The sequence below is a fragment of the Danio rerio genome, chromosome 2 (genome assembly GCF_049306965.1).
Source record: "Danio rerio strain Tuebingen ecotype United States chromosome 2, GRCz12tu, whole genome shotgun sequence".
Taxonomy (NCBI): Eukaryota; Metazoa; Chordata; class Actinopteri; order Cypriniformes; family Danionidae; genus Danio; species Danio rerio.
The window spans coordinates 48,766,554-48,780,311 of NC_133177.1; the positions used below are offsets into that span (position 1 = coordinate 48,766,554).

At 36.2% G+C, this 13,758-nt stretch overlaps 1 protein-coding gene across 2 annotated transcripts in view; it reads left to right on the top strand.

Moving 5' to 3' along the window:
- The first annotated feature begins 5,350 nt into the window (after window positions 1-5,350).
- Window positions 5,351-13,758, top strand: part of fndc7a (fibronectin type III domain containing 7a) — a 29,971-nt gene continuing 21,563 nt past the window's right edge. The window contains exons 1-5 of one of the 2 annotated variants that reach the window (XM_003197936.7): window positions 5,351-5,452; window positions 5,837-5,855; window positions 8,544-8,801; window positions 9,541-9,798; window positions 13,370-13,627. In XM_003197936.7, coding sequence (XP_003197984.3) covers window positions 5,402-5,452; window positions 5,837-5,855; window positions 8,544-8,801; window positions 9,541-9,798; window positions 13,370-13,627 — 844 coding nt within the window. In that variant the 5' untranslated portion in view covers window positions 5,351-5,401. Of the gene's footprint in view, window positions 5,470-5,836; window positions 5,856-8,543; window positions 8,802-9,540; window positions 9,799-13,369; window positions 13,628-13,758 lie in introns of both variants that reach the window. The other variant, XM_073930012.1, reaches the window with a different exon arrangement.

Consider the following 13,758-nt stretch of genomic DNA (forward strand, 5'->3'; position numbering starts at 1 on the left):
TTAAACAGACCATCTGCAGCGCAAGAATAAAGAACGACTCTCCTCCAATCGGCCATCACTTTCACTTTCTCTCTTTCATGGATAAGGAAACGGTGTTGTACGCACTCTGCTGAAGACATCTATTAGCCTACATAATTAATTTAGTTTGTTAAGCGCAAAAATTTGCTTAAAAACTATTTCTAAATTCAGTTCTAATTTCCAGCAAATGAATAAATGAACAATAATAACGAAGTGTGGTTAAAAAAACACTCCCGTCCTATGCCGCATATGGTCTAAAACCTGACAGGTGGGCAAATCTAAGTGTGTTTTTACAAAAAACAAATATAAATGTGCATGTAAAAAACAATACTGCTAATGATATTATCAGTCTATTTTAGTTCTTCAAAATAGCAACATGCCAACATTGCACCATAACACACCTCTTTTCTAGACCGAAACACCCATGAGTCCACAAAGTAGTGCAAATGGATTTGCTACTTAAACAATGTAGCAAAAAACAGGAAAATTAAGGTTGCGTTGGTCTGAAAATAGCAACACGTTGGGGCAAAGAAGTTTTGCGCCTTATTGCGCTGGGTGTATGATAGAGCCCCAGAAGACAACGGTTCTGAAACAGTGGTCACAAAAAAATATGCACACCTAAATAAGTAACCCAACAATATTATATGTCTTAACACAAAAAAAAAATACTACTCAAGTGAGTTTCGAACTAGGGTCGGCGGTGTCGTTTTGTGTATCTTCCTCCAATGCAGTCAACTTTGAACACACACACAAAAAAGAATATATATTAACAAGTGTTAAATAACATTTCAGGCACCAGTTTGTAACTTGTCAAAAATAAATCTCGCATAATAAATCTTATATAATTAATCACCCAGGATAGCAAAATATTTAATGAACTAAATTAAAATGGCAAGTTCAACTACAAGCAACAACAAAAAATAAAATCAATATCCCACGATCATTAAAGAAAACCCTATGTTCATTTTAAAGTAACACAAAACAAAAATTTCCCCTCAAAAACAAAAAATAAACCAAAAAAAACTTCCAATTTTCTCAAATATAATAAACTGAAAATAGGTGTAAGTTGAGTGATGATGTGTGTATGTGTGAAACTGACCCATGCAACTTGCAGTAAGGTGGTTCGAAGAGGTTACATGTCAGCAGTTCAATGGCAGGTGATTTGGCAGTACAGATGGTGAGAAGTGACAGATTTGCAGCAGTTGTCCGAGTTGTCCTCACACACCGACACAGGTAACTTTGGCAGCACGACGATGAGAAAGGACTGGTACACTTGCAGTAGTGGTTATGAAAGACAGTTCAATGTGTAAACATGAGCATCACTTGCGTCTCTTCCTCAGCTTCCTCAGCCCCACACCCAGGCAGAGACACATCCGCAACTTGATGACGCTTACACCACTCCCACACCGAAGGAGTCTCCTTCATCAGGATAAAAAAAAAAAAAGCTCTTTTACATAATTTCCCCTCATCGTAATTCGTCCTCACATCCAATGGTGATGAACTCATTTTGTAGAGGGCATTGAGGAAAGTAGCAAACACAGAGGGAAATTACAGAAAGTTTCTGTATTGTCACAGTTCACATTAGCTAAACGTACCAAACTCTGACGTCAAATGAACCTGGGTGAAGACCAAAAGTGCTAGTTTGAAAGCACCCTAAAAAGTTATTAATCGCCTTATTTAAAATAAGAGAGTAAACTCGTTGCCTTATAATTATTAAGTAAACAAACTATGTGCGTGATTATAATAGTTAAGTCAATGGGTTTACTGACTTTTTTAACTTCTTGTTGTACAAATGAAATCAAAACTGACCATATAAATTTGTTTGCTGGTTTTGTGGTGAACAATGAATCTGGGCATGTTATTAGGAAAAAAAACTGTTTGTCCTTGTAATATTTAATTGGAAATGCACTTCCTCTTTTTTCAGTTAAATTGTCTGATTACTTTTGTTTGAGGTATTGGGCGTGGTTAACATACCCATCGGCAACCACAGACAAAAACAGCAGAGGTCAGGTTTCCTGTGGGTGGGTGTGTTTGGTGAGCCTCTGGCCATTTTGACACCATAGAACCAGAGAGCAGCATAATTTCAGTGAAAGAATAAGAGCAGTGGACACTAAGGCAAATGTTTACATTTTCAAACTTACAGTTTTTACACTGATAAACACCAAATTATTGATTGGATATGAATAAATTTTTTCCTCCAATTTCTCTCTAACAGAGATTTTCTCAACACATTTGTAAACATAATAGTTTTAATAACTTATTTCTAATAACTGATTTCTTTTATCTTTGCCATGATGACAGTAAATAATATTTTACTATTTTTCAAGATACTATTATAGTATACATCTTAATGTGCTAGTTAAAGGCATAGGTGGGTTTGGGTAATTAGGCAAGTCATTGTATAACAATGGTTTGTTCTGTAGACAATTGTAAAAAAAAAATACTGCTTAAGCGGGCTAATAATATTGACTTTTAAATGTTTTTACATGTGGAAAAATTCCTTACTCTGTAAACATTATTTGGGAAAAAATATAAAAAAAAGTCACAGGAGGTCTAATAGTTTTGATTTCAACTGTATATCATATTAATCAATTGTATCTCACGTTCCCTGTATAATGCCGGCCTCAACATCTCATGTGAGCAACTGAGAACAAAGGTCAGATGCACATATCAGATGTTCTCCTTCTATAACTTCATCTAATGAGCTACAAATCTAATGCCCTGTTCTCTATTGAAAAGCCAACAATGCAGAGGCAAACGCAGCCTATCAGTGACCCAGATAAGCGGAATCTGAGGTTTGGATTTGGTGTCGTCTGCCATCATCCTTCACTCACAAACAACGCGAAATAGATATCCTGTTCTTCCATTCTTGCCCATAATTGATCATACTCACGTTTTTTTTTGGACATTGTAATAAGTTTCATTTTAAACATGTTATGTTATTTCTAAATGAAAATACAATGTGACGTACTTACATTTGCTTTGGCCAGGTTATGCAAATCTGTTCATGCAGTATACTGTAGCTGCTGAACCTGAATCTCTTTATCAGATCTGGCTTATGAGTACCAGCCTGTGCCAGCATGGCTGTTTCAGTGACACTGGGTTTTTTTCCCTCTAGCTTCATTTTCAATGAATTGTAGAAAAAGGTGACCCTGGCCTGAAGTGCAAAACCTTCAAAACCTCTGGTTTCCCCCACAAGTCCAAAGACATGCAGAACAGGTGAATTGAATAAGCTAAATTGGCCGTAGTGTATGTGAGTTTGAGTGTATGGGTGTTTGCCAGTGTTGGGTTGCGGCTGGAAGGGCATCCTGTACATGTGCAAACATGTGCTGGATAAGTTGGGGGTTTATTCCGCTGTGGCGACCCCAGATTATTAAAGGGACTAAGCCGAAAAGAAAATGAATAAATGAATAAAGAGCAAATTATCTTTAAAATTGTCCAAATTAATTAAGTAGCAATGCACATTATTACTAGACAAAAGTTGAGTTTTGATACATTTACAGTTGGAAATTTACAAAATATCTTTATGGAACATAATCTTTACTTATAATGCTATAATGTGCACCTGTTGTTATCCTGCTTTTAAACAATAATTATTATAAAAAGCGTTATACAAATAAACTTGAATATTGAATTATTAATAAGTCCAGGGTCATAAATATGGACGGATGGGCTACAGCAGCATAAGACCACACTGGGTGTCACTCCTGTCAGCTAAGAACAGGAAACTGAGGCTACAATTCACACAGGCTCACCAAAATTGGACAATAGAAAATTGAAAAAACGTTGCCTGGTCTGATGAGTCTCGATTTCTGCTGCGACATCCAGATGGTAGGGTCAGATTTTGGATTCACAACATGAAAGCATGAATCCATCCTACCTTGTATCAATGGTTCGGGCTGGTGGTGGTGTAATATATGGAGGATATTTTCTGAGGAATATTTCCAGTAGCTTGTTGAATCTATGCCACAAAGGATTAGGGCAGTTCTAAAGGCAAAAGTGGGTTCAACTCGTTACTAGTAATGTGTACCTAATAAAGTGGCCAGTGAGTGTATGGAAAAATATTATTGGCAGCGCACTGACATATATTGCCTGTGCACTTCGGGATCCTGATTTCGAGAGCTGGCTTGCTGACCTTTCCCGATGCCTCAAAATGATCAGATTTAATCAAGTCTTCGTTTCTAGCTACCTTTTCCCTATAAAACAATTTTAGCAGAAACATCCGAGACAACGAACTTGTGCAATAATGCATTCATGTTTATTTCAAATCACACTGAACTGAGCTAAACTGAACTGAACTGAACTTAAACACTAAAAACTGAACTACACTGTTCCAGTTACTATGACCATTTATGTGAAGCTGCTTTGACACAATCTACATTGTAAAAGCGCTATACAAATAAAGCTGAATTGAATTGAATGTTTATTATATTTTGTTACAGTGTTATATAATGAATAAAACCAACCAGTTACAGAATAAGATAAATCATCACATTAGACGATTTGAATCAAGAAAGTATTTAAAAATAAGTCAAATAGACAAATTGTTTATTTTACTGTTCTAGTCATGAAAAGAGGTAAAATCCTATATGAAGGCGTCGCTAGTAGTTTTGGCCCAAAATAAAACATTTTTTGGGGAAAATTAGTAGGAATGTGAAAACTATTTGAAATGATTGGCCAAAAACAAAATATAATTGAAAGAAACTTGTCAGTTTTGAAAGGGTAAATGCTCAAAAATAATAATGGGTTGTCATAATTATGATGAACAATTAGTTTAGATTTGAAGGCCACTGTTGCAGTTTGAAACATGAAATCTATACCAATAATTCTTAAATCAACTTGTATTGAAAGGAAACAGTCATTGTATTTTGTCTTACAAACAATAATAAAAAAATCAACAACACTGTAAAAAACGCTGGGTTCCATACAGTTCCTTCATGCTGTCCCCACACAAGTCAGTTAAGTTAGCTTAATCGGCTTTATAAATTTAAGTAAATTGAACATTAAGTTGTCTCCCCAAAAAACGTATGAATTGTTGTTTAATCTCATTTTAAATAAGTAGTTTGCACAAGCAGCAAAAGTCATTTTTCGAGTGAATCCTGAAAAGTCAATTGTTTGGTGGACTGCATCTTTGTGTCTGTCCTCAAGTATATTGCTGTACCTGTGCTGTCCTTCAAGGCTGATTGGTCCGTTCTCTCTTCCTGACAGAGAGAGTAGGAGGCACAGATGAACACTGAGTACTCGAAATACAATACCTGTTAGACAGTGTAGGAGAAAAAAACAGATCTTAAACCACAGACATTATTACCCTGGAGAAATACAGAGTGAATTCAGTAGACAGAAGTGTGCCCTAAAGGTAGCTGATGAGCACCAAATTTGAGTCATGGAGTCAAGACATCTATCAAATATCTTATTGATTATCACCTTGTCTCAGGTAAGAATGCAAACACTGTTTTCTTTAAGCATGCAGTGAGTTATAGTTTGAACAGTCATGACTATACTTGACTGTACTATGACTATATTTATGACTAGACTTTAAAAGTTAATATTCTTTATAAACAATTGAATTTGTAATATATGTATATTGCATAGACAAAAAGTTTTTTTTGTGTACTACTGTCATATTTTGTAGTCGTACACTACCAGACAGGAAACAAAATGCCTTTGGATGTAAAATCTGTGTTGAGTGATGCTCAAATAAGCTTCCTTAGCCACTAATGGCACATAATACCTCATGACAGAGTAATAGTTGCTACTGAAATAAGAATGATCCTTATGTTAAAACAATATTTGTTTTGTTTCTGCTCTTGATTTACAGATATGCACAGCACAAAACGGTAGGAGATCTTTATTATTTACCAAGTTTGTGTCATGTTATAAGATGGATGTGCCTTATATACACTGCAATATGTATATGTAAATAACTATGGAAAATATGAGACCACATGAAAAATTGGATTTTGAGTTCAAACTAATCTTTGTTTAATTTTTTTAAAGAGCAAATTTAAAAGTTAATTTATTTTTAAGCAACTGATGACTTAATTTTTTTTTTACTGATTTCATCCAAATTTAAAAAGATTTTTTTTTGAGAACACATTACCAATGTTTTCTGAAGATATTTGGTGAAATAATTCAGATTTTCAGATACAAAAATGAAAAAACAATTATACATATTTTAACCAATTTGCATTTTTTTTTTTTTGCAAAAAATTATATAACTGGCAATATTAAATTCAAACTGGAAAAATGTTATCAGATCAGAAAGAATAAAACAATTATTAAAGGTGCTGTATTTATGTTTTTTGACTTTTCTGAAGCATAAAAATACCATAATATGTTTGCTAAATTGAGAATTCAGATATTCTGCTTTGAAAATGTGTTGTGTGCTGAAACGGCTGTCTTTGTTTTGGTTCTTTTAACCCACCCAATGATAGTTCAGCCAATTATATTTCAGCACCCTGGGTTGCCTTCATGTAAAACCGCATATTTAATTTTTTCTTTCAGTCAGGAAGGCTCTCAAAGTGTGTGTCTGTGACTGAAATGCGACCTTCAGGGGACTGTAACATGCTCTGTAATGAGACGCAGATTCAGAGTTCCACATAAGGTGGTTATTAATTCGAAAAATAATATAAATATTATGAACATAAACATTAGGTGAGCAGGTTATATTGTAACCGTGTGTCCAAACAACATGCTACTTACATACTGCACCTTTAACATTGTGCTCAAGCCCATTTTTAAGTGGCCTCATAAATCAAATAAAAAGGGGCTATATGTTAAACATACAGTATATACACACTGACATGCATATAAAGTTTTACACTCGTCTGAAAACTGAATATATTAATGTTCTGCTTTTAAACACCTGTCAGCCTTAAGGCACACAAATGAATTATAGCAAAATGTACTAGCTATAAACACATCAATTCAGTTAGTCTTCAGTTACAGTAGTGTGCAAAAATTAAGCTAATTTCAGGGCTGCCAACTTTTTAGGTTAGCCTTGGGTGAGAACTGTCAGTGGTTGGACACAGCATAGGCTGATCTTGAAGAGAATTTCAAACATAGTGTAATAATAAATTAAGTCTGAGCTTTTTAAAAAAAAAAATAAAAAAAAAAAGTATTTTAAAACGGTCTCATTCCCATTCAATAGTAATTACATAAATGATCTATATTGTATTTCCTATTCAAACTGCTAAAATTTAACGAAGTTGTCATGCAGCTAGAAGCATCGACTATAACGTTGGCAAATTAAACATTTCTGTAGTAAAATAGCTGTCAAATATTAAATGTTTAGCTGCTAACATCTACCTTGTACTCTTTTGTCTGATGTGCCTCGCTGTTAATTTGGCTTCTGTGGAAGTAAAAGCTCTTATTTAAGTAATTTAACCAAAACTACTTCCGGCGACATTCTAAAGTGCGCATCAGATTGACACTACACTTTCCCATGATACCACACAAGAGAATTCATGAATAAGAGTGAAGCGACTTAACTGACGCAGAAAGGTCATGTGATAATGACAAACGGAGGATGTAGTATGTCCAAATTCCATTCATAGTACTTACATTCATACTTGAACATACTTTTCTAATGTAGAACCTCTCGAGTAGTAGGCCATTGCTGATGGTGCGCGATGTATCTGAAGAGCGATGGGGGCGTTTGCGCGCACCGCATCTGAAGAGCAGCAGGGGTGTGTGCTCGTGATGTATCTGAAGAGCAGCGGGTGCGTGTGCGTGCGTCATATCTGAAGAGCGGTGGGGGTGTGTGTGCGATGTACCTGAAGAGTGGTGGGGTTAAGTTGGGCCCAACATACCTGAAGAGCTAGGAGGGATGCGATGGAGAGAGGTGTGCATGTATTTAAAGACTGGGTGGGAGACGGGCGTTATCCAGCAGAACAATAATTTGTTGGTGGGCATCCGGGAGTCTCAATGCATTTGCGGGAGACTCCTGGAACTTCCGGGAGACTTGGGATGTCTGAGCCTTGGTATTTACACGTTATTGCAGCTGGACATTTAATATTATGTTTTGGCACAAACATTGTGTACAGGTACTGTAACATCTGTCCATGTTACGTCTAAAGAAATATTTGTTTTTACGGCCATCTATCGGTCCAGATGTTTTGGCCCTAATGGATTTCCATATTGTTCTGCCATCAACTTTTACAACACATTCAACAAGACTTATCCTATAAGCGAATACTTATCCCATATTTTGTGCAACTGCAAAGATTTGTCAGTCAGCCTCAAAAAAATTTTTGAGAATATTTTGCCTCTCGGGGGCGTGCACGGGCGTTTACACGGGAAAGGGTCAGTAGCCTACTATAATCATTCAGTTGCGATTACAGAGATAATTTACCTTTTTTTTGTCATTCTGGGAGACTCCCGTATGTTTTGTGCTCCACAAATTTCTCCATTGCGTGGGAAAATGCACGTGAGGCGTCAAAGCAGCGGGTGAGAAAAGTTGTGTGAGAGTTTATGTTAACATAATTAGCCTGCTGTGATGTGCTAACTACCTTCTTTCTCCGCAGACATCACGTTATCCGTTTTCACCGTCACGTCCAAAAGCATGACGGTGCGCTGGAGTGGACACACCGGCGCAAGCTCCTACAAAATCACCGCCACGCCGAAAAACTCTCCGGAGCCGTCGGTGTTCGCGCAGTTCAGCGGCAGCACAGTGATGGGCTCCGTTAACTCTCTATCACCAAACACCGTGTACAGGATGCGGGTCGAGGCGATGGATAACGCGGTGAACGTGCTCAGCAGCGCCGAGACCGAGGAGATGACAGGTGACATGACTTCTGCAACTTTATGTTGTGCCTTTTGAAAATTATTTATTGTTTTACTGCAGATAAAACAATTTTGCTAGCCATATTATAGTAGAACTGTGGTTATAATATGATAAATAATGCGCAAAACAATAAAATTATTACTTTTAATGTAACGTATAAAACTAACGATATTGATTTTCATATAACGGTTTGGAAACAATTTTCCATGATTCATTACAATTCAGTTCAATCTTATATTAAAGACAGATGCATCTTAATTATTATTTAAAAATATTGTAAAATATAAATTTATTAGGTATACTTTTATTACAATTTATAGTAATAATTTGACCCTTACGGATATTAACCATGGTTTTATTATAGTACAACTTTAGATATTATGTTTTTTTCAATGGACCATTAATCTCCATTTGTAACCAGTTTTACTACAATTTTTTTGTCTGTCTGTTCTCTGTCTTTGTTTATTCTTCTTGTTTCGATATAACCTGCAATAACTTTTCCACAAGTAAATTATTTTAACTATTTTTATTGTACTTTGACTTATATTTTTACTAATATTAACTAATAAACAAATGATTAGTTTATTACTAATAATAAACTAATCATCAGCACACATCTATTACATACAATTTGAATAAACATATTACCATTTATTAAGTTCATAATAGTAATAATAATCGTCATTATTGTTATTATTAATGTTATTATTCTCATTGTTTGTATTGTGTCATACCAGCACCTGAGGTTCCTCTCATAGAGAAGGCTTACTCCAAACGCAGTGACAGCATCACGGTGGAGTTTGGTATAGTTTCTGGTGCCACCGGTTACATCATCCGGGCGGAGAATGATAATGGGTTCTTCTCTGAAACTCCAGTGCTGAAATCCCCAGAGACAGTGGTCGGTCTTGACCCTTACACAGATTACACCCTCAGTGTGATGTCCGTCAACGTGGGGGGAAGGAGTCAGCCATCCCTGCCAGTGGATGCTAAAACAGGTAAACTGACATCAGACTTTATTTAAAAACAGTCTTCCTGATTTTATTCAAATGCATTTCATATAATATACTGCCTACTTTTGCACTAAAAACAGGGTAAAATCCTAAAAATAAAATCAGAACTATTGATCTTAGATGATTTAGGCATGGGTTAGTAGCCAGCTGAAATGACCAGTCCAAACCTCCTCTAAAATCATCAAACCAAACATGTATGATTAGTTGAAACTAGTTTGCTATGCAACAAAAACAAGCAAACCATCTTAAAGTGGTTTAATTATTTTCCACATCAGGGGAAAATAAAATATTTTTTAGTTTAAAAAGTTGTTTCAATACATAGTAGTGTGATATTTTTTTGCCCCTTAATGATTTCTTTTTTTTTTTTTTTGCATGTTTGTCACACGTTTATGTTTAAGATCACAAACAAATTTAAATATTAGGTTCAAGATATTAAAGTTTATTCACTTCAGTTCAATTTCTCTAGACAAACCCAGGCCTGATTACTACCATACCTGTTTGCAATACAGGAATTACTTAAATAGGACCTTCCTGATAAAAGGAAGTAGATCAGAAGATCCTCAAAAGCCTAGACATCAAGCTAAAATCCAAAGAAATTCAAAACCAAATGAGAAAGAAAATAATTGAGATCTACCAGTCAGGAAAATGTTATAAAGCCATTTCTGAAGCTTTCTTAGTGGCCGGAGGACCAAAATTACCCCAAGAGCACAGCAACAACTCATCCAAGAGGTCATAACAACATCCAAAGAACAGCAGGCCTCACTTGCCTCAGTTTAGATGAATGATCATGACTCCACTACAAGAAACAGATAGAACATAAAGGCTTGTCTTAGTTTTGCAAAAAAAAAAAATCTTGATAATTCCCAAGACTTTTGGGAGAATACTCTGTGGACTGGTGAGACAAAAGTTGAACTTTTTGAAAGGTGTGTGTCCCATTATGTGTGGTGAAAAAGTAACACAACATTTCAGAACACCAAATCAACATTAATCATTACTTTTGCTGCTTCAGGACCTGGAAGACTTAATAATGGAACCATGAATTCAGTTGTGTACCAAAATAGAAGGAAGGAGAATGTCCGATCATCTATTAGTGACCACAAGCTGAAGCAAACTTCGGTTCTAGTCAAAGTCCTGACCTGAATCCAACGGAGATGCAGTGACATAACCTTAAAAAGATGGTTTGTGCTCGAACAAACCCTCCAACGTCGCTGAATTAAAACAATTCCACAAAGATGAATGAGCCAAAATTCCTCCCCAGCGCTGTAACAGATTTATTGCAAGTAATCAGAAATGCTTGATTGCATTTGTTGCTGCTAAGGGTGGCCCAACCAGTTATTAGGTTTAGGGGGCAAACATTTTTTCACACAGGTAATGTTTCACAGGTATGATTTTCATCAATAATAAAAATCTTCATTTGCAAATATGCAACAAAAAAATGTGACAAGTATGCGAAAAAGAGAAATTGGTAAAGGGGCAAACACTTTTTCACACCACTGTATATTGTTCATTGCTAGGCTGCAGCTATTGCTAGTCAAAACAAAAGTTTACAACCACACTTAATATGGGTAATAAAAATGCATTGTCCTCAAATCTATAGCATATAAAGTGTAAATAAAAAAGCCTGCTTTGTGATTTTGCAACCAAAACAGCCATTTTATTTCTTATGAATCTCACAAGAGACCCATAGAATGGAATGATACCGGAGCCCTTCTTCCTGTATGGTGGACAATAAGTTGGTATTTAACACCTGCAACAATAACGCAGCATTGTTTAGCCCAGCTATTGTGCAGAACTTGAATCTCTGGCTACACAGGCTGTTGATGGTAACCACATCTTCAGGCAGACTTTACACCTAATACTGAATGAAAAGATAAACCATGAGAACTAGGCTGTTGCTTCTCCCCAAGGAAAGGTTTGATATAATATAAGAGGGACTGATTTCATTTGGATAACAACAAAACTTTCCGTTTATTCATTTCACCCTACAGATATGCTGTAGGTTATTTCCGAGTCAAGTTCTGTCCAGTGCATACTTAATATCATTTTAATTCCGTAATAAACTTGGTCTAAAGATGAGCACTGGCATAGCACAGTTAATGTACTTAACTAATTGTTTAGAATTTAGTACAGTAATTGGGGCAGTTTTTTCTTTCCAATTGTAATAATCAAAACTCTCCACCAGGGGCAGTAAATGTTTTAGTAGTTTCATTCCTTCTGTTCACTTGTATAGTAAGTAGCAGAGATATTTATATTAGATGTTGCCTACCCTGTTGTTGTCTATTAGAAGGAATGCGTCAATAGAGCCGCCATTTTACTACAGGGTAGCTCTCCTTTGAAATGAATGCTGGACCAAGCTCCAGTGGAGGACTGTGGCCATCCAGAGCTAGAGATATATACATTTAAACATATATCTATGATCAGGAGTTTTCCCGCAAATCAGTATGCAATTTTTTTATATAAATAAAAATTATAAATATATATTATATATATATAAATTATAATTTTACATCACTTTTCTACATTGATGGATCAGTGATCGCACAGTCATTCCTGACAAAAAGCTTGTGTTTGTGTGTATGGAAATGTACTATCCACCCTCCCTGTTATATTTGATCTAATCCATGTCCTGAAACACACCCCCTCTCCTGCTTTCACCTCTTATCCTGATGGAGGAACGATTCATTTGTGAATGAATGTCGGTTATGAATGGCTCCTTCACTTAGCCAACAATAATACAAGTTGTTGGCACCGAAGCATCTCATTGTCATATTTCTTTTGCATTGTTTGCTGATTTTATTCAACAAAACTAGCATAAGCTGAGTGTTTAGTGCGAGCTGCTGCTTTGCATTATGGTAAATGCGTGACTCAGTAACGTTACCCGTTTAGCACAAAAGTTCATAACATACAAAAACGTGAATAACTAAATGTTACCTATGAAATGTTCTGTCTTTGAGCTTTGTTTTCTTTGTTTGCTCGTCGTTTGACCCTTAGACAGCGCTAAAGTCCAGCATCTTCACATAATAACACTGTCTTGACTAGTGCGGTTGAATGACACTTGTCTTGGGAGCACTGTACAAATATGGCGGCGTTATTGACGCATTCTCAGGGTCCCTATGCGTTATCTAGTGTATATATCTATGAGTGAGGAGTATAGTAATTGGGGCTGTTTTTTCTTTCCAATTGTAATGATGAAAACTCACCACTAGTGGCAGTAAATGTTTAAGTAGTTTAATTTCTTCTTTTCATTTATTTAAAGGGGATGTTTTTTGTGTATGTAGTATGTGAATATAGCTAGCCTTTAATGGTAAAAATTAATTATATTTTCTATAATCACAGTTGGTAAAACGTCTGCGGAAACACTTTGATTGACATTCTCGTTTCGTACAAATTCCTCCCATTAGTGACAATCTCTCCTTATTAGCATAAACAGTCCTGAGTGAGAAGCAGCCATGCACCGTTTGGAACAAGTAAACGGATAATAAAATGATGACAGAATGTTCATTTTTGGGTGAGCTTTACCTTTAGTAGCATCTATTAATTTTTCCTCTCTCTGCAGTGTTGGTGGCCCCAAATCTGCGTTCCAGTTCTCCCAGCAGTGATTCCATCATGATAACCTGGGATCCAGTGAACAATGCTGTGTTATACACCCTAGTCATGATCATGGAGGGTTCAGACACGCGGGACAAACTCAACACCTCTGGGACCAACATGACATATAGTGGCCTTCAGCCCGGCACCACCTACTGCATCAAGGGCAATGCCTGGGATCCAGAGGGTAACCAAGGAGATGACATCACCATCTGTCAAATCACACGTAAGCACTCACCCCTATTAACCTTATTCTTTACAAATGAGCGGGCGCAGCCAGTGGACACATGAAGACACTTGTTTTATTCCCTTTCATTGATTTTTAGACATTAAAAACAGCTTGTTCTGCTGCTTGAT